The 22,631-nt window shown below is 28.8% G+C and overlaps 1 protein-coding gene across 6 annotated transcripts in view; it reads left to right on the forward strand.

Moving 5' to 3' along the window:
• The window catches only part of LOC129966072 (calcitonin gene-related peptide type 1 receptor-like), a 461,349-nt gene that overhangs the window by 340,688 nt on the left and 98,030 nt on the right, over positions 1–22,631 (forward strand). For all 6 annotated transcript variants that reach the window (XR_008784252.1, XM_056080437.1, XM_056080438.1 and 3 more), the window contains 3 exons: positions 917–1,076; positions 13,260–13,367; positions 21,922–22,022. Coding sequence is in view for 5 of the 6 variants with exons in the window: in XM_056080437.1 (XP_055936412.1) it covers positions 917–1,076; positions 13,260–13,367; positions 21,922–22,022 (369 nt within the window). In the remaining variant the exon portion in view is untranslated. The remainder of the gene's footprint in view (positions 1–916; positions 1,077–13,259; positions 13,368–21,921; positions 22,023–22,631) is intronic.

Here is a 22,631-nt window from a genome sequence, read left to right on the forward strand (position 1 = left end):
CAAAAGTACACTTCTAATATTACAAAGTGATAATTCTGCTGCTGCTATTATGTCAGGGTATTGGAAAACGTGCTTACCTCTTCATGAGGCGAGCATATTTGGGTGTCCTTCTCATGTAGCTCTTTCCACTGGGGAGCACCTTAGATAAGAGAATATGAAACTTTCCGCATGGTGGTCTCCCAATCCAGGTGGATCCAGAAATGATGGTGGGTTGGCTACCTAATACCGGTGCTTCCAACTGGAAGGCTAGCACTTAGGACTTAACCTTAGTTCTCGCCAATGCTATGGCCGCTATCTGGTCAGTTCAATTTATTCCGTATGCGTTAATTGTAGGTCTGCGTAACCAAGCTTGTGATTCTCATCTAGCCCACTATATACTATTTTTTGATATGATAATAATCAGAGATCTTTGTAAATTTGCCATTAGATTGCATACATTATTCATCGATGCCGCACGAGGTGTAAACGGAAAGTTCAGTATCAGGCACCGATTATTGACATAACGCTTAATGAAAAAATATGGTTTCAAGCATGCGATTTGTGTACTAAATGAAAATTTAAACACTGAAGCTCATGGAAAGCATCTCTTCAGCAATTGCAAATTATCTGATGATAAAAAATTTAGCTCATGCAATTACTACATTTAGTAGAGAGAAAAATTCTTTATTCATTTCCATTTTTTCGGTACAAATTCAATATTTTTCTGGTTTTTTTCTTATTATGACTTTTAATATTGTTCCAGACTTCTTAATCACCCTGTACTTATCAAACAGTTATTGAAACTTTTTTTTTTTTTAGTATGTGGATGAAATGAAAATTTAAACAGTCGGTGGTTTAAATCATTCCGCGTTGTGAAAATACAATAAATCTGACATTTATTCTTCATATATTGACGATATCATTTGAAATTTCGCAGGCGAAACTTCACATTGGTATTCCAGAGGGAACGGCAGCCAATGACAACGAAGATGTAGACACTTCAAAGATCCTCGTACAACAGATACGTGCTTATTGGAGATGCTACGAAACTGTTCGTACAAGACCCCTGTCGGACGCAGGAGGAGATAAAAAGAATGGTGAGTTGCTTTGATCTCATTATGCATCCGTATAACGACATAAATGTTCGAAAATCTGAAATATCACTATTTTCATGTTACAATATCCCTCTGAGAAGACAAGATATGGAAATTTTATGTAAACAAACTATTTAAAATATAAAAAAGAAATAAAATTTATTAAAAATGTATCACATGTCCTCCCTCATCATCAAAGATATGTGTTAAAAACAGGAAGTGAGTTGGTTATGGATTCTTGTTATATTCTGCTGACAATTAATTATGTTTGAACCAAAAAGTAAATCCTTATATTAGAGGCATGCAGCTTGTTTTATAGTTCTAAATAAAAAAACTGATACTTGATGAATGCTAAAAACTTTCTTACCCTTGTGTGACGGTTTACATAAAAAATGACAGAAAAATACCTTAAAACAAATTTATATGAAGGAACACATTTTCACAACATATTTATAGTTAAAGTATTTGTACCTTAAAGTGGGTTTTAGTCCTACAATATTAATTAATAGTATCGTCCACAGTACAGTGTCATGCACAGCATAAACTTACATAATAATGTTAATAATATATATTCTACTGAGATTTAGTAGATCTATATATTAGTTAATGTCATTATGTAGACTAAATCATACAATTCTGTTTATATTAACGAGCTGTGAATTTAGATATCAAGGAAGTGAGAAACTCAAAGAAGTGATGGAAAACTTTGATGAAAGAAGGCTTCGAATATTGTAGTAAGAAATGCGAGATGCAATATGGATTTAGAAATGAATGCAAGCTATTTTATAACGTCAATACAGAAATTTCTATTAATATGTGATGTAACATATAAATGGATACGTGTGCCATCATTAAAGAGTCCTATAGTTAGTGTAGATTATGACAAGTAATTTTCAAGGTGGACACAAGACGGTCAACGTAAGTTTAAAAAATAAAATTACATATAATGTTTATTAATTATACATAACATAAAAGTTACATTTTCTGAATTTCTTATATTAATGTTATAAATTCAGTTGATATAAGAGCGCATTAATGTTATAAATCTAATATAAGCATCAGCACATTTTTTAATAAAAGCATTAATATTTGTAATAAACTACGAGGGATACTGCTTATGGTGTAACCGTTTATTTTTAGTGTTCTATTAAAATAATTTAATATAATTTAAAAAAATTGAGACTAATTACTGGCTGTGAATCAATTTAATTCATTAAGCAAGAATGCTCTTTCTGATACATCAATTACATATTAAGAAATGAACTTCGATCGGAGGAACTGATTATTTTGTTAGAATTCTAATGAAACATAGAATTACCAAGTAGGAATGAAAATGATAAATATGAGAGTGCTTTAACTTTTTTACCATTTTGGCCATTTGGTATGCGTGCATCGATTTACCATATTTTTGAACTTTTAAACAATTTTCCCCTTTATAAATTTTATGATACAAGCAAAAGCAGCTTGGAATGCAAAAATGGCACGGGTATATGATGGTTTTTATGTGAATAGGAACAATAAAAAAATATTCTCAAAATAGATGTCATCTAATTAGATAATATGAAAAATGAACCAATTAAGGGGTTAGCCACTTAAAGTATTCTAATCATTAGTAGGATTGAATTTAAAAAAATGCTTTTTATAAACATCAACTTGAAAAAAACTTATGGGATGGATATTCGGCATTAAGAGATTTGATTAAATAGTATAATTCTATGGACCTTATATTCATACTGTTCCATATAAATGATTCTACAACATTTGTGATATACTATCTCATCTAAATTTCTTCAATCGAATTTTAGTCATCTGTATTCCTTGAAAAGTAGTAAAGATATATCAAATCAAATTCAGTTCCTTTGCTTAACATTCAGATGTAATTTCATTTCATTAAAAATGCAGTGTTTGCTTACTGCTGATTGCAATCCAATTTCGAATTTGCTTAACTAAGTTTTTCATTTTATTTTCGTATTATCCTTATTCTTTTTTATCATGATGATGTAATTACATTCATTTTCGATACAGAATGAAATCTGTTACTCTTCATTACTTCTTTTATTTTTGTGAAATTGCTTAGATAATAAAAGCAGTCTACAATAAATAAATGAATAAATAGTATCAGGCGAATTGCTGCAGAACACTTTCATTTATTGCGATCTGATATAGCAGAAATACTTATTGCGATCTGACTGAGGATTCTTAACCTAATAGATACGAATTTTTTAAAGGATTTTAGCGTTCCGAACATATTTAATTTTTTGATTACTCATTATCCTTGGTCTCTCTACTACTTGCGACACACGCGATATCTTAGAACAACAAATATAAATAAATCTTAAATCCATTTAGGCTAGTTTCTTCAAAAATCGAAGAGTAAATAGTAACATTTAACTCTCCTTAAAGCAATATTGGCTTTTGCATTGTTACCAAGGTTAGATGTTTAATAATAACTACTAAATAATTACTGCGTTATTCCTTATTAGGTCAATGCTTCAAATGTCAAGATTCTTTCAGAGACTCCATCGCTAAGTATTAAATAATCCTGAATTTCATCCAAACTAAAAACTGTAAAATGTTATCATTGCAATTCGCGAACGGTCGCTCACTATTCTTAATACAATAAAAACTTAAACAAAGCTTTTTTTATTCAATAATCTTAGTATAAAGATAATCGCAAAGAATAAAGATCCATGCATTCATTATTCCGAAACTGATTAGTATTTCACTTTTAATTCAAAATTCAGTTCTTTTAGCACAGGGAATGGGCAAACATTTTATGAGCCCAAAACTCCATGGCAGACCATTATAATTCTTATATACTTTATAAGTATTAAAGCTTTTAAAGCAGTAATTTGATGCATGAATATGTGATTGAATTTCTAATACTTATATTTTGCAGTTAATACATTGTTTCTAATTACAATATAATTCCTATATTTTTATTTAAAAATCTTCAACGACCGAATAGATTTCTAAGTCAGTCAAAGTCTCCCCATCACTGCTGTAACCAAATCACCTTTTTTTTTCTTTCCATAACATCAATCCTTCCCGTTAATATGATTCCCGAGAACACACCATCAAATGCACTCGCCAACTCTTGTACCATTGAAGAATCTAACCTGGAAAATAAAGTTTTTCCGATAAATGTTTTCTGTGGTTCAAATTATTACGAAGGAAATTCTGTCTTTAAATTAAAGCGCCAACATCAATTAATTCCATCCATTAACTCTTACTTCGGGGTATTTGGTTGCTAAGGCTTGGTGGTAAAGTCTTGGTTTTACGTTTAGATCGCTCCGTGTTCGAAACCCTATTTCACGATACAGCAAGCACTTTGATCTGGTGTGAGCCAAACGTTCAAACTACTGATGTAATGTAGAAATGTAATTAGGAGGATATTACTGTCCGTTAATAATTATCGTCTTGTTTCAAAATGAAATGATCATATTACTAAGATTAAAATACAGGTTTTTTTATTTGATCGAAAATTATAATTTTCCTACATCAAATCATAATAATTTATAAAAATAAAATATTTTTACAACCTTCTTTTCGCTAGAAATAAATGCCAAAAGATTTTATACTTGAGGAAGAATTCGGATATAAAAAGATCTCATAATAGAAAAAAATATATAACAATTATTTTAAATAATGCATAATTGACAGCATAATAATTAATGCATAAGTGACAGAATAATAATGTTACTTGCAATAGTTGAAAAAAATCGGATGTTGAAAATAATATGGGTGAAGCTTTCGAAAAATATTTAATTTATTTTTAAATATAAACCATAGAACTATTCCAAACTGTCCCGAATTTAAATGAAGTGACAAAATAAAACGAATAAAAATCTATGAAAAACAAATACATTCGTTTTCTTGCAGTCTTGAACATATAATTCCGCTCATATACTTAAATAAAAACTATATTCAATAAACTGTTTCTTAAAGAACGGCATAAGACATTCAAAAGAATACAACACTAATAATAAAGGAAGGAAAAAAAACGCCTCAGTCGCATTACCTTGCTGATCAATTCAGTGACAAGATATCAAAACTATGTAATTATTCTAGTAAAATAAATTCAGAACCGCGTCAAAAAGAGAAATTTAGAATTTTTAAATTATGTTTAGATATATTTCGTTGTAAAATTGAAATGAGTCCAAAAACTCTCCGATTTGTGATATTTAAAGCAAACAGCATCTATGTACTATGTAAAATGACTACTTTTAGCATCAAAAAGGAAAGAGTTATTAATATTTGATGAAGCTTTAGTGTTTACAACAGGTTAAAATTTTCGAATGCTGCATTCACAATTACTTTCACTTCATTTAAACGCTACAGTATGTACAAAAAATGCATTTTCTCAATATTTCATCTTATGAAATCCATTTACTACGAAGTCTATTTTATTTTTATTTTTTGCAAAACATAAAGAAATGTTTTCATCATTTTTACGTCTTTCTGCACTTTTACAATCATCTGACTTATTTATTTTTATCAAAAGCAGACATCCATAGCGTGTCTCAAATTTTCATGCGACTTATAAAAATTGACTTAACATCCATTAAGCCTCACTAATGGCATTTATTTTTAGTCGAAATACTGGTTTGATTGAGATTTCATGTTCGCAGTAACTCAAATCGCTAGTTCAATGTTAAAAATAAGCTGAAATATGATATTACAACAATAAGAGAAATTAGAACCGTATTCGTGTTTGAATCAATATATATCCTACTTTAATGGACACTTGTTTTTTATTCATGATACATTTGTAAAAGAATTATGTGATTTGCTAAGCAGATCTTTTTCGCCACTTTTGTTTGCAGTTTTTTTAAAATGCCATTTTTGATTTAGAAATTTCTTATAAAACTTTATGCAGTCACAATAAACACAACAAATTCTACCAAGGAAAACAATACAAAATATATCAACAACATAAAACATTTAATCTTCAAGTGATTCTTATTTAGTGTGAAAAAAATGATTTTTTTACGCTATGGTGCAAGATATGTGCAAGAAACTTTTAAAATTAGGGAAGATATAATAGCGATATATTTCGATTTATTTAAAATGATAAGAAATAACTTTATCCTATTTGAATGATTTATTACTTAGCATTTTAAACTTTATTATTGGAAAATTTCAGATAATATGTTTACTTGTTTTTATTTTACATTGAACACTATTTCCATAAAAAAACCAGTTTAAAATGTAGTCTTGGTAAAATTTGAATGATTTATGCCTTTGTTTGATAATTCAAAAATTAGTCAACAGTTAGTACAAATTTTGTTCACTGGTGCTCTAAATGATTTTGTTAAACTTTTAAAATGTAATGTTAATTATTTGTTTGTTCATTGCATATATTTCTTTCTTTGTACGTTTCGTGCATCACTTTGTTCGTAGGATTAATCATGCATTACTTTGTCCGTACGGATTAATCGTGCATTATCCGTTTGAAATTTTATTGAAACGAAGATGTCTCAATCTATAATTTATAATGTTGGAGATTAATTATTCTTTATTATATTAGAGCATTTTTCATGAATACATGACTTTACAATAAATAAAATAGAATAGCAGATTTTATACCTAAATTAACTGCCCTAATTGATAATAATGAACTTGTATTTAAATGATTGAATGTCGGTTCGAAATGTAGTCTGTCTCGAGTAGATCACAGCTGCATTAAAAGTTTGGATTTAATTACTATTGCATAAAAAATATTTTTCAGCTTAATTTTTCTCTTTAAATACTATTTGAGGATAATTATTTGAATTAAATAGAGAAATGTTCTTAATTCAAGAAATGGAAATCTATCATTCGATTCCTCAGATTTAACCAGAAGAATTTCACTGAGTCTCGAATTTATGAACAGAACAGAGTTAAAAACTAAGTAGTTTTATCTGCTTAACATTTATATGATCATGAATATAAAAAGAATTGTAGCGTAACAATGCTCATAGGTATATAAAGAATTGAGATATTGTAAAAATGCTCATAGATATATAAATAATTGAAATATTATAACAGTGCTTATAGATATATAAAGAATTGAAATATTGTAACAGTACTTATAGGTATATAAAGAATTGAGATATTGTAAAAATGCTCATAGAAATATAAAGAATTGAAATATTCTAACAGTGCTTATAGGTATATAAAGAATTGAGATATTGTAAAAATGCTCATAGATACATAAAGAATTGAAATATTGTAACAGTGCTTATAGATGTATAAAAAATTGAAATATTGTAACAGTGCTGCTCATAGATGTAGTAAGAATTGAAATATTGTAACAGTGCTGCTCATAGACGTATTAGGAATTGAAATATTGTAACAGTGTTCATAGATATAAAAATACAATGCTCTCTTGACGTTAAAGCATTTTTACCTTATTTATGCAACTTAATGATATATATTGAAGTTGGAAAGACTCAATGACTCGGAGAAAATAAATTAAATGATGAAAAATGGAAAGAAAAAGAAACTATTTCCTTTTTAGTTCTTTACGTAAGTCACCTTGTTCATCTGACTTAAGTTTTCTTGCGTTTAGTCCCCTGCTTTCATCAATTTACTCTCCTTATGAGATTTTTTTTTCTCTTTAACGTTCTCTAACAATCGATGGGGATGAATAATGGTTTCCTGGACCTATCACTTACAGGGTATTATTCCGTTTTATCCCTTACTTTCTTTTTCGCTCGGATGATCCTGCTTTACTTTGTAAGTAAAGGATGTCATTTACGGAAAGCCTTGAACATTTACGCGGAAAATTTGTGGGAATTTTCTGACTTTATGAAAAAAATAAAAGAAATCATTATCTGTTGAAATGCGTTGTCTCAACCTAGTTTATTGAATTAGATAGTGTGAATTGTAGATAAATTTAAAGTTCTATGAAAAATGGGTTTTTTTAAAACATTCATTCACCTGCGAATTTGTCATTCGTTTAAGCATTGGACATTCAATGGAAAGTATTATTTTATTCTAATAAAATAATAGTTTTCTAAATTTTGAAAAAAGAAGCCAAGTGACATAATAAATACTGAATAAAAAAATGAAAGCTAAAGGGTTGGATGGTACATGATAGAATGGAAGCTGAATTAAAAATAATAAATACAAATCGAAAGAATTTAAGCTAAATCAAAAACAAAATGCTAAATGAAAGTTCTAAGATACTGAAATAATGAATACTAAATTGAAAGACGGAAACTCAATAAAAAATTGGATGAATGGAAATTTATTGGAATTTTTAAAAATGGAAAAATATTGGAATTTTAAAGAAATGAATGAAAGCTAAATGAAAAACTAAATTTTTAAATAGAAAAATGGAATCTCAATGAAAAATTGGATAGTAAACAAATGAATAAAAGCTAAATGAAGAGCTAGGTGTTTTAAATTTAAAAAAAATGGAAGCTCATAGAAAATTTCACCGATAAATAAAAGAATGCATATCAAATAAAAATGGATATCAAATATTAGCAAAAGCTAATTTTCTGATTTACGTATTTGAATTCTGATTTTTTTTTTCACTTTTTTTCTGATTAAGCTATATTTAGATGTTTTTTTGCAATAACTTCCGAAAATATTCCCCCCAAAAATTATTTTTTCACAATTTTAAAGTTCAAAAAAGGATTTCTTTATGATATCAATTTAATTGTTGTAAAACTTTTTAGGATAGATTTAATTTATAATAAATATGTTTTTAAATATATTTCATGATATTTTATTTATTGTAAATAAAATCGAATTATTTTTCCATTATTTTACAAATATCTTATCACATGAGTTTCTTCCTTTTGGTATGATTTTCAGATTCTAAAAATAAAACTTAAAATGTCGAGAATTATCAAAAATAGTGTTAAGATATTTTACTGATTTGTATTCTGTATAATTTCTTGCCATTTTGTATTCCAGAAAGTAAATATATATTTTCCACTTGAAGATGCTATAGCAGTTTTCGTCTATAATTATAATAGATGTTCAGTTACTTGAAATTAATTAGTTTTGCACACAATGATAGCATCGTTCAATTTTAAAGAAAACGTGATTAATTTGAATTCAAGAGACATGCAGTAAAATTTACAGCATATATATTTTTCAAAACTACATTTAATTGCAAATTTTTAAGATATTTTTCTACCCGCATTATAACTGTTCACTATTTACAGTATATTTTTCAAAATTTTCCTTTGGATTTCGTTGTACCATTTCTATCTGTTTTATTAAATTCTTTGAACAAAATTGTTCTAGTTAGGGATTGCAATACCGGACCAAAATTTCAATACCGGTATTCGGTATTTTTTAGATCTTAATACCGGGATACCGGTTTTAATACCGGTATTAGAAATTTTAGAAAAAGAAAGAAAACACAGGGGTTTCTTTTTTTTATTTGCCAATTTTATAAGAGAGTGTAAATATCACAAAAAATAATAGGGAACTTATAAATTATAACAGTATATAAAGAATCACAAAAAAGTAAAGGAACAACTTATTTATTGTACTGTCATTAAAGCTTAAAAGTAATTTTGAGTAAAAATTACCAGCTGTCGAAAACGCTCTTTCGGTATCTACGCTAATTGGTGATACTCTTAGCAATACGCGATATACTTTTTCCAAGTATTTACCTCTAAATCCCTCATCTTCAAATAAATCAATTTCTCGTCGGATGGTTTTGGATATATCTGATTTCTGTATTGTATTTTGGTTCGTTGAAATTTTTTTTTATTTATCGCTCATTCTACTTTTTATTCAAGAGACAATTCCTTTTCACTATCGACTTTAGTGACATCATAATCTTCGATAACTGAACCGAATTATTCTGAATGTAGATAGGTTTGTGGGTAAAAAATTGTAAGAAAATTTACTATAAACTTAATCAGATTTGAATTGATTATTTTTTTTTCTTCTTTTTCATCTTCATTTTTAAAATCATTATAATTATGTAAATACACTAAGACATTTTCTATTTATGTATGCCTTTCTTCTGTGCGATTTTTCAATGTAATATATAATTCTTCAGATAGTGATGTGTGCTGTTCTTTCATGATTGCAACATGAAATTTATTGTTGCATTAGCTGGTAATAAATTAAAATCTCTCCGACATAATGCCTCTATAGTCAGTTTTATTAGAAGTAGAGCTGATATAGTTCTGGATATTAAGTCGAATTCACTATCTGAAAAATTAATTTACAGGTTTATGTCGATGATTGCTTTTTGGATTGGATTTCTAAATTTCAAAAACCGTTCCATCATTAGGAGTAAACTGTTCCAACGTGTCTTAGAATCAATTATTAACATATATTCTGTTTATTTTCAGTTAGTATATATTTTTGTAATATGGCATTTTTTGTAGTGGAAAGTTTAAATATCTTAATAATTTTTCGAACTTTATAAATTATAGGAAGCAATTCTTGATGGGTTAGTATTTCATCCTCATTAGCAATATCAACTTCCATAATTACATTGTCATTATTTTCATTGTTAATATCACTCTCACTCTTATTCTCTTCAATGTCGGAATTCGAAGTTTCTATATCCACAATATTTAGATTCTTCTGTTCTTTATTTTTTTGGTATAATACATCTATTACTCCTAATTGAATTCCATGAGCATAGCACAATTGCTGATTTGCACCAATCAACTTTCCAAATTTTTTCATAACTGTTGCTCTATTAGTCGTTATGGATACAATATCTTCTTTCAGGGATAATCCATGTTTCGCTAATTTAGATTTAAGCAATTAATTAAGCCATTAATTAACTAATTAATTTCGCCAGTTAGGGAGACATAAAAACAAAAACGTATACTATTTTGCTATGTTGGCGATCCCTGAACATATAGTGGAGACAATTTAAAAAAATTCTAGTAAATACCGAAAATCCGGTATTTAAACTTGTGAATACCGGTATTACGAAATTGTAAAAGGGCTTAAAATACCGGTATTCGGTATCCCGGTATACCGGTATTGCAATCCCTAGTTCTAGTGTATTTAATTTGACCCGAATAGAAGAACTATGCATAGCTAATAGATGAGTGGATATTAAATAAAAGAATAGATGCTGAATTAAAAGAATTCAAAACAAAAGAAAGAATGCTAAATGAAAGGTTAGAAAGTACTAAAATATGAATGTTAGATTGAAAAATGGAAACTAATTGAAACTTTGGCCATAATAAAAAAAATTCATTATTTATAAAAAAATAATATAATCGTCTGCATATTTTAAATTAACTTCTTTAAATAATATATTCCTTTAGTACAAAATAAAATAGGCGGACATTTACTCCAATCAAATATTCGTTACATTTTTCTCATCTCATTTCCCTTATTCCACTATAAAAAAATTTTGAAGAGACAATCATTAAATATTGCATCTAATTGTGCTTGCTGAAATGGTTAAATAAAGGATCGATTTGGCACTGTATTTAAACGATACATATTTTCTGCGATTCCATTTGATTTCTAAAAAAAACATGTATTTTTCCGATTAACTACAGATGTAAATGTAGAGGAAAAGTGGCAAACAGTCATAACATGAAAATCTTTTATAATGGGATAAATTTCCTGTTGAATATCCACTACCTTTTCCCAGCGAACACTCATTCAATTTCTACCGCCCGTTTTCAAATCGAAAACAAATTGCATTCAAACAATTGCGACCCTCTCCAAATTGAAAACCGTTGCGTACATGATGATTGAATTGTACATTTATTAAATCATCTAACTGAGATATAAATTCCTTATCAACAGACATCACGCCGTAGGATTAATCTCAACAAGTGTTGCCGTCTGGGTGAACGTGCTTGCGATATGACGGGTCCAGTCGAAATGGACATGCTAACGCTCTCTTGCAGACTAATGGGATATCAATTCCATCTCTCTTGCGATGTTGGGAGACATTGAATTATTTAGGGATTCACACGGACTGGGCTACTCGATTAAATTGAGCCTGCAACCGCCCTTTTCTACAATGGAATTGAAATGGATTTTTAATACAAATGCATTCGTACAACGGACAATGGGTGTGTGTGCTGATATGATTTGTTTTATGATAGAAAGTTAATAATGAAAATATCCTTTGGGGTGGGGGAGGTGCATTCGTCGGACAAAAGATTAATATAATAGAATGTTTCTGTACTTATAATAAAGATGAGTGTGTATATATGTGTAGGTTGGCATTCTACAGGCCAAACCGTTGAATCTATAGTTTTCTAATTTGGTCCAGATATTCTTTGAAGTTTGGGAAAGCGCACCTTGGAGCGCTTTGTTAATATTAGGATTAGAATTGTAATTAATTAAAAAATAAGCTAGATTTAGATGCTTTTCTTCATGATGAAATCCAAAATATTAATCACGTAAAATGATTTTTACATCATTTTAAAGATTAAAAAAGGATTTTTTTTCAATGATTCCAGTTTAATTGTTATTAACATTTTATAGTCTAGATTTAATTAAGATTTAAATATATTTTTAAGTATATTTCACAACAGTGTCATTATTATGAATAAGATCAAAATCTTTTTCCATTGTTTTATCAAATATTTGATCGCATGAGTTTCTTCCATTGTTGTAAGTTCAAGAAGTATTATCTTTAATATTTATGTATTTTAAAGGCCAAATAAAAAAACAAAGTTAAAATACTGCTATTTAGAAGATAAATGAATGGACTTTTACACTTTTAAAAATGCTACGATATCATGGATTGAAAATAAAGCAGAGACATGTTATTGTTCTGGTCTGAGATGTGTTATAAGTAACTTAATATAAATATCGTTTGGCATTGTTAAATTCTACTTGACTTTTTCACTAGTTTGATATACAGGCTATCAGAAATATTTTACTTTCTTTGGGGGGGGGGGAATGATGGCATAATTTGAACATCGTTTCGCTACGCTGTTTTTATTTGAATTCATTTGACAGAAAAAAATGTTTTCTGCAAAATATTACACACGGAGGTTTTAAAAGTTTCTGATAATTCCTTCAATGCCATGAAGAGAATTATTGATTTTGCGAGAGTATTGAGAATCTAAGTAATTTAACCATACTAAAATCATCCACCAAAAAACAAAAAACAAAAAGACTATCTCTGGAAAAATCTTCAATTAATTTTTTAAATATTAGATAATCGATGTTTGTATATTCATAAGCACAATATAAATTTGTTTTTTCAAAAAACTTTTCTTTTTTCAGGAAATGATTTGTTTTGTCCTGCTACGTTCGACGGCTGGGGATGTTGGGACGCTACATCGGCTGGTGAAATGGCAGAAATTCCTTGTCCTTCTGAAGGAAATTCATCGAGTAAGCTCCCATTTTTGAATTGAAAAAAATGCTGCTCTATTTTCATTCCTCTATGTATTTAGTACACAACCTTATCTTTACAAAATATTATAATATATTTATGTAAGAAAAGGAGCCGTGGTGAAATTTGCTATGATTGCTATTTGAAGATTTTAAAATCGCATCGAAAGATTTTTCCTTTCTGTTTTTATTATTTTTTTCCGTTTTGGATACCCCAATTACAGATTTTTACTTTTTATTTATATGTAGTAAAAAAAAGAAAAATTGTCAGCATCAGAAACATTGATCATGAATTTACAAGTTTGAAAAATTCTTGATTCGTAAAATTCTATTTTTGAATTTTCTCCATTGCTTTGTCTGCAAACATGATAATTAAAAATTGCGAAGAGCTAAATTTACTTCCTTTGTTGTTTTGAAAATTTTGAACACTCATGTTCTATCAATAAAAATACCTTATAATATTTTCACAATTGAATTCAATTGATTGATCAATCGACGATTAAATTATGGTTCATAAACATGGGAGTTAAATTGAGGAGAAATATTTTAAGATTCTATAACTTGTTTTACAATAATGAATTATAAGCAAACGAATAAAATGAGAAAAATATTTTTAAAAAATATATATCTTTGAAAATACTAATTAGAAATGTATTTTTACTTTTAACTAATATATCACTGTGAGTTATTTAAAGAAATGTAAGCTTATGTCTCTATAGTATATATATGTAATCATATCTCTAAATCTAAATTAAATGCTAATTAATTTCCTAATTTGTATCCTAATTTTACCCATATTAACTTAATTCTAAACTGTTCTCTTATTTCCTGATCCAATTCCACCGATTTTTTTTTAATTAATACAATAGAAACTCTATAAAAATGCTGCAATCTTGAAGTTCACACGCTCCGAGTGAAGGGATAAAAATCTGTCAAGTTACGCAAATTCTATTGTAACGTGTAAAGAAATCCCTATCAGAATCTCGTAGTATAAAACCACTGGGAAGAATATTTCTGTCTCTTTTCGCTCTTGTGTTGTGCTGCAGATTAACGTACCTTGTCGATTCTTGCTTGTACATAAATTATGCCTCCCGAAATGGAATAAACGTGAAGTTTAAAAATTCAAAGCGTCTTCTCTCTCTTTGGCTACGAAACTGCTAAAAATTACATCGTAGATATATATATTCAAAGTATCTAAACTTTGGAAAAAATTCATTCTGTTTCTCGCCATTTTAATTCAAAATTTTAATTTTTTTTCTCTCACTTGCTTTTTATTTTTCTTTCGACACTCAAAATCTGGTTATTATGATTTCTAACTATCTTGCAATGTTCTGCCTTACTCCATGCATCAAAGAAGAGCCGAGTTAGATTTTTGTCTAGGAAGATCTAGTTTCAAATAAAGAAGTATTCAATCCGTATTTTGAAATAACTTTTAAAAAAAAAAAACTTTCATTCGGTATGAGCTGTATTTATATCAAATGTTCATGGTATAATCCACTTAAAATACCATCGGCGGGGTACAAATTTATATTTCTTGATTTTAAAAGATATGTTCGGAGATTAAAGTAAACTTATTTCGGTTTCAAAATGACTGTACGCAACTGAATCTCTAAAAATAAAATACATTTCCTTGCCAAATGATGTGGAAATCAAACATGATAATAATATTCTGCCATTTTCATGATAATTTTCTTTTGAATCTTCATCAATTCGTGATATCTTTATACTTGAAACACTAACAGTGTATATTTATAAATCTGTGTTGTCTTCTCAGAGACGAAACTTTTACATAAATTCTAAAATTTATTCAGAAAAGCTAATACTATCCAAAAATTCTTTATTACTAATGAATAATTCATAAAGTATATACTTTGATGAAAGAAACTAATACAAGTTACCATATTTTAAAGAAAAATTTTATATGGGTGAATTTTTTTGGAAATACTAATCGGGAATATCAGTTATCATAAATCATTAATATATTTTATACCATCTAAGCATAATATTTCTAGAGTGTTTGATAGAAGTTTTTACGGTATAAAACAATTAAATTTTCCTTGTGTTTTTAAATGCAGCTTTAGGTTTTTTTTTCTTTTTTCATTTTATTTGAATCTTCGTTTAAAGTAACTCTTCTGGTTTGAGTTTTTAATTAGACTTTAAGTTTTTAAAAGGGGAAAAAAAATTATTTCATATTCATTTCTTAATTTAATAAATTTCTTATTTTTAAAGAGTATTGTTTCAAGCGTTCTAACAGAAGGTAGAACATTAGCTGTAAATTATAATACTACACTGAACAGTGATGCCTTTTAAAATTAATTTTGAATGCTTTAGTAATTAATTAACGAAAATTGATATTTTAGGTTTCAAATAAAAATTTTACTTCCCATTCAAATTAAATACAAATTAACATTTTAATTTACTATTTACGGGTGGCCTTTTTATAGAAATTTGAGCTAATTATTAATTTAATTTAATTAAAATCAACATGAAATAAATGTTTCCAATTATTTTGTCTTACTTTCCTTCTTTTCGTTTATAAAATGTGTATTGAATTTCCGCAGAACAATAAAAACGCTAATGGTTTGTTCGGTTGAAATAAATACATGTTTAGAAAAGTTGTTTGCGAAAAAAGAATGTTAAATTGAAAAATCTGTAATTTTTTTTTTTCTTGTTAATATATTTATATTTTTTTTAAAGTTGGGATTTTAAATAGAAATTTTTGATTTCGCAAATCGTTTTTAAAGACTGCAGAATTCCACATTGTCAACAATCCTGCCTTCTTTCACACTTGCGTATATGAAAATAAAAACCTTTTACTATTACTTAGTTAATACAGCCAAAGAAAAGTGGATTTAAATGTAAATTCAGTCTTTCTTGAATTTTCTTTTTCTCTATAAAGAGCGAAATATGTATATAAATTTGAAAAAAAAAATGTAAAAAGGAAATTCTTTTGGCACATATATGTATTGAAGGATGGTAATGTGCCGGCGTCCTGGCATAGGAGTAGCGTATCATCCCCGTAATCTGGGCGTCCCGCGTTCGAGTCCCGGTTCGGGCATGGTTGTTCTTTTTTGTGTTCTATCTGTGAGGTATGTGAATGTGCCCCCTCCCTGTAAAAAGGAGTTGTGTAATCGATTGTGACGCATGAAGTAGCTAAGTCGTATTTTTGGCCCTAGTTGGTGCTACTGAAAATACAAGAGACGCTCACTCGGCTTAAATCGCTAACAGATAACTGCCAGCGGGCTTGTAAAGAGCCATAAATCATAACGCACATCAGTAATGTATTAAGCAGTTTTTTTTACTTCATTTAAATTATTTTCCATTTTTAGTTTTTTTAAACTTATAATTCGTTGAAATAAATCATGAAACATATTGAAATAATTTTTCACAAATTCACTTACAGGTGGAACCATGTGTCAAAAATCAAAATTTAAATAAAATAATCACCACAACACAACACAGGATGGTAATGTGCTCTATAGAGCTGTTTTTTAAAAAGAATTTAATTAGAATTTTAATTAATGAAAAATTAAACAGAATTTTGTCGTTTTCTCTCGCTGACTTCCCAAACTATCACCACGCAAAAATGAATTTTACAGCGTTTCAAAATATTTAAAAAATGCCTTTTTACTGATATTAAACTAACAATCGTAGAATTTCAGCTGAATTTTGCATTTAAAAAAAAATGGAACTAAACCCCTTGTTCGCTACCGCTTGCCAATTTCCTATTATTTATATATGTGTAATTATCTTTCTATTTATTTCGCAAACAAAATTGTCTATTCCAAATTAGAGAAATGCAATTGATTATTTTTGTTTCCTAAAAGTACATTGCAGTGGTTGAATGAATTCAATTAGTCATTGTATATTAGAAGAACACAAAGAAATACATAATAAATTAATAATTATTTCAAAATTAATCTCATTAATAAGTACATCGTCTGATAAAGTATCTCCTCGCTTCGTATTTTCATTCAGACATCTCGACTGTACAATTCTTTGCCATGTGTTCATTACATCTCGGTTATTTTGCCTATAAATATGGTCAGCTTCAGAACATGCAGCTGCATGTCGCTGTCAAATGCGTTTATAATAATCGCATCGTTTATTCAAATTATTAGCTATTTTGAAACAAATTTAAGCTCACAAACAACGTAAACAAATTTTCTAGAATTTGAATTTAGAAGCGATGTTAAGTTGAGTTGTAACTTTTCAGCTGATATGTTTTCTCGCTTTTGACTGGCTGTTGCAACTGATTTTTATGTACTCTATGATTGGTTATGTGTTATCATTTCATTAACTATTTATATTATATATGTATAATGTTTATATTATTCTTTGAGGGCCAAGATAACCTGGGTGGTAAGACGTTGAAATCGCATCCCTTAGGTTATGAGTTCTAACCCCGTTGGCCGAAGTGTGTGTGGTGGCTGGCGCACGTATAAATCTGTCGTGGTCACAAAGTCTCCATGTCGAGAGTAATACCACTGGGGGTACTTGTCCAGAGGTGATCATTCTCTGATTCAGTCTAAATTACGATCTGTGATTGAGTGAAAGAAATGCATGAATGAAGTCAACCCCGTAAAAAGTGTTGTGACGCATCAGTAGTTAAGTCGTACTCTTGGCCCTAGTTGGCGCTACTGTAAAAACAAGAGACGTTCACTCGGTTTAAATCGCTGACAAATAACTGTCAGAGGGCTTGTAAAATGTCATAAGTCACAAGAAGAAAGATTTTTTTTTTTTGCCTATTTTCTAACAGTATATTATTTACACTGTTTACCTGAGATAAAATCACTTTCGTTGTTTCGTCAAATATTTAATCACGTGATTTCCTTTCATTGTTCAAAGCTGAAGAAATAATATTATTTCATATTTGTATAGTTTGCAAGACAAATGTAAAAAATGAAGTTGCAATATCGCGAAACTTAGTAGATATATGAACCAGATATTTACATTTTTAACATCCCTTTATGAAAAAGCCTTGGGACTCTTCCTGTCGGTGGCTTATGTCAATAGATTCCTATTTTTCAGTGAAAGTTGTAAATGAAGAAATTCGCCTGATTAGCTCCTGGCTTTAATGCTGATGTGAAATTATTCTTCCCCCCCCCCCACATTATAATACAAATTTTGAGTAAATCATTTTTCGTGAGAAAATCGTGGGGTCGTTAAGATGTTCAGTAAAAAGTCCGAATTAGTTAAACAGTTTTTTTATTTACAGGTTACATTATACACAGAAAATTTACATAATAATTTAAAGACATATATGAGTATGGATCAAAACATGCAGCTCATGCCATCGCCTGACCTGAACTGAGTCATAGTGTCTCACAGCATCAGAGGGCGCTATCTTTGACGTCATCAGTCAGTTATGGTTAGTTTTACAAAAGCGGCTACAAAATAAGCTGAAACTTATACTAAGATTATTTCGGTGACATTGATATCTGATAATCCTAAATATGTTTTGTTTTTTCCTTATAGTTTACTATTCTTATTATAGTTTATTTATGAATTATATTTTTTTAAAGAGTTATTTTTACTCATTTCACTATTTTTAAGGACATACGAAGATTATTTTCATTGAAGTTATAATCGATTATCAATTCATTTCTTTCTTTTGTACTTTATTTATTAAACGTATAATTATTAGGAAAAAAAGTATTTTAATATTTATTAATTCTTCTATTCTAGATTGTAATATAACGAATTCTTAATTACTTTCTTGTTAAAAATTTATATTTAGAGTGAAAAGGATTTGTAAAAATGTTCGTGTACATTCATAAACACTTTCGAATGTCTCATGAATTTTTTGCTAATTATTTTTACTGTTTATTTTACAGTCCTTCTAGAAATAAGGAATTCTATTTCTCAAAGTTAATATATTTTATGAAACTCATATTAAGTCAAAGCCGAATCAAACGAAAACAAATAAACGTTTAAGAACAGAAGTTCATTAAAGTTTTAAAACTATACAGAATAATATAAATATGTGCAGACATCTTTAAAACATTGAAAGTTTCAGTTTTAATAAGATAAAACTTTGAGCTAGAATTATCATTTCATTTTTATCTTGCATACACCCGCGTTTCTATAAAACTCATATACACAGAGAATAATTTGTTTTCTTTGAGTTAGATAAGTGCTTTCGTTAATAAGAGTGCTACAGCCACCCACACACACATAAAATAAGTAGCATATTCTTACGAAACTATACGCTATGGACTTGAAAGAGATCGCTTCAAAATGTAAAATGATCTGCCTACGGACGCGAAATATAATATTATTAGACATTCAACTGTCATATTAGTATGCATTAGTTATGCAAATTAATGTTATTAGCTGGTTATAAAGTGCTGCTGAAAATAAATGGTATTTTCAGTTCGTGAAGGAAAAGACTTAAATATATATGTTGATATTTTTTCTTCTCCTTGAGCATTTATTACTCTGTATAAGGGAAATTGGGTATTGAGAATTTTGGCATGGGGAGAGGGTTTACATGATATTTTCTGCAGTAGTATTCTGCCTATATCTTGCTAAGGTTTTAATATATCGAAAAGATGAATGCGTCATTTTACACATTGCATGCCACAGTCAAGAGGTTAATATTTCTCAAAAGACTGCCATATGTTATTTGTAATTCGCATTTATTTGACAAGAAATATGCTTCGTGATATATGATTTGATTAAACTGTTTTATCAGTTTTTCCTTGGCTTATTTGGATCGCTCACATACACACGACGGAAGGCTCACGCATTTTATTATTCCTCATCTTAGAAAATCATATTTGAAAAATCTTTCGCCATAAGTCACAATATTATGCACCCTATAAAATCCATTGTTTAGTAGAACGCCATGCGACTATGGAGATGAAAAGGCTTATTGCATAGTGTGCGACGTGTCTTCTAGGAGATGTGCACACTTCTGGCAGGGACCATCTTAGATATGAGAACGAGATGCTTCGGGCATGGTGGTTGATTCTTGCCACCCGAGTGAGTACATAAATGGTGTGCGGGTCGGCTACCACCTACCAATGACGGGATGTGCTTCCCACAGGAAGAATTATAACGTGGCCAGTTATGACCCTTTGGAGTCATCCTTAGTTTCCGCTAACGCTATCGTGGCGGTCCAGTCATTAAAATTTAATATGAATGCTTTTAATTAGGCAGGGCGGAGTGGCCCTTGTATGGTTATGTCACATACATATGTGTGATGTAATTTTAACACACATATATAAATTAATCACACATATATGTGTGACGTAATTTTTCAACAATTTAAATCCAATAAAAAATTGTTTAAAATACGTCTGTTATTCTTTTATAAAACAATACTACGACTAATCTCGAAATTAAAGTTAGTTTTGTTCTTTTGCCATTTTAATGACATTTCTTAAGACTTGATTGACATAATGACATTTCGATTGATTCGATAAGATTTAGATTTGTTACTTCAAAGTTTAGTTCCAAATTTTATTCGAATTTATATAATTCGATTTGTGTCTGTTATCAATTGATTATGATCAATAGGACAATGGATAAATTTAGCATAACCTTATGACTAATGTAGATATTGTATTAAAAGAATTACAATTATTTCTGGTACAATTGGTATACCGATAAATGATTAGGATTTATCCACTTTGAACTAACATCCGCTCTAATCCCCTGCATAATCAACTATTTTATTTAGCCATTCCATATGGGATGAAAGCTATTGGATGGAAAATTGCTAAAGAACAAGAACAATAAATAGATGGTTGAATAAATAGAAAGATAACAAGATAGTTGAATAGCATAGCACTAAGTAGATAGCTGAATAAGCAGAACAATCAGTAGATAGTTGAATAAGCAGAGCAACAAGTACATGGTTAAAAAAAACAAGTACATGGTTGAAAAAGTAAAACAACAAGTACATGGTTGAAAAGGCAGAACAATAAGTAGATAGCTGAATAAGCAGAACAACAAGTAGATAGCTGAATAAGCAGAACAATAAGTAGATAGCTGAATAAGCAGAACAACAAGTACATGGTTGAAAAAAACAAGTACATGGTTGAAAAAGTAAAACAACAAGTACATGGTTGAAAAGGCAGAACAATAAGTAGATAGTTGAAAAAAGCAGAACAATGAACTACCTTTCTAAGTAAAATACATAATAATAATTCATTAAAATATAACTTTAAAACATTTAATCTTTATTTCTTGACATTTTTCGCTGATAAATGACCATAATCTTTAAGAAATTGTTGATTACTTATGTCTTTATAAAGTGTATGCTATATGGAAATTTCTTTTTACTTTGTCTCTGAAATATAGCAAGATCAGCAAGAAAATGATAAAGAATTTCATGTTACTCAGTCTGCGAATAATAAAAATAATAATAAAAATCTTGAACTAAGATATACTCACTCTTCTCCAATTAGTGTTTGTTAAACAACAATAAGCATTAATTATAAGACGATTTTTTTGTTGCATCAGACTTACTAGGGGAACTTTATTTGTTTCCTTTCTTTGTTTCTATTTTTATCCTCATATTCATCCAGTGCGATTTATTTTCCAGGAAAGGTAAAGAAGAGGTGTTCTGAAAACGGCTACTGGGAAATAAACGCAGACACTAAAGAAGAGAAAGTGGATTACAGAGAGTGTAATATCAATGTTTCCGTAAGTACACTTAATAATTCAGCATTTCTTTGCTTGCCTAATTTTCTTTGTTCCTTTTCAACTCCCACTGAAAATGTTCTAGAAGGAGCAGTTTTTTCTCCTGCTTATATTATATATATATATATATATATATATATATATATATATATATATATATATATATATATATATATATATATATATATATATATATATAGAGAGAGAGAGAGAGAGAGAGATGTTAACTGATGAGAAAGAGTACTAGTAATTTTGTTTTAAAAGATATGGTATATTTTATGATTATAGTTAGGTTGGCAATTATGGAAGGAACACTTTCCTGAAATGAATTTGCAAGACCTACCTTTAATCTAAAGTTTTATTGTCCAATTCATGTGAATTTGGTTTTATTATAATACACAGTTCAGTTGCGTTTAAAAGTCGTATTTATTATTTATCGAAAATTTGTATTTACAATTTTAAGTTCTGCTGAAAACAGTTTTCTAGAGATAGTTTCTTGAGATTATTCGAAAAATCTGTAAATTAATTTGATATTTATTAATTGTTAATTTTTGAATTCTATTAACTTCTACTAAAAATGAATTAGATTAAATAGTTTTTATTCTGCACTTA

Source organism: Argiope bruennichi, chromosome 4, assembly GCF_947563725.1.
Source record: "Argiope bruennichi chromosome 4, qqArgBrue1.1, whole genome shotgun sequence".
NCBI classification, from domain to species: Eukaryota; Metazoa; Arthropoda; class Arachnida; order Araneae; family Araneidae; genus Argiope; species Argiope bruennichi.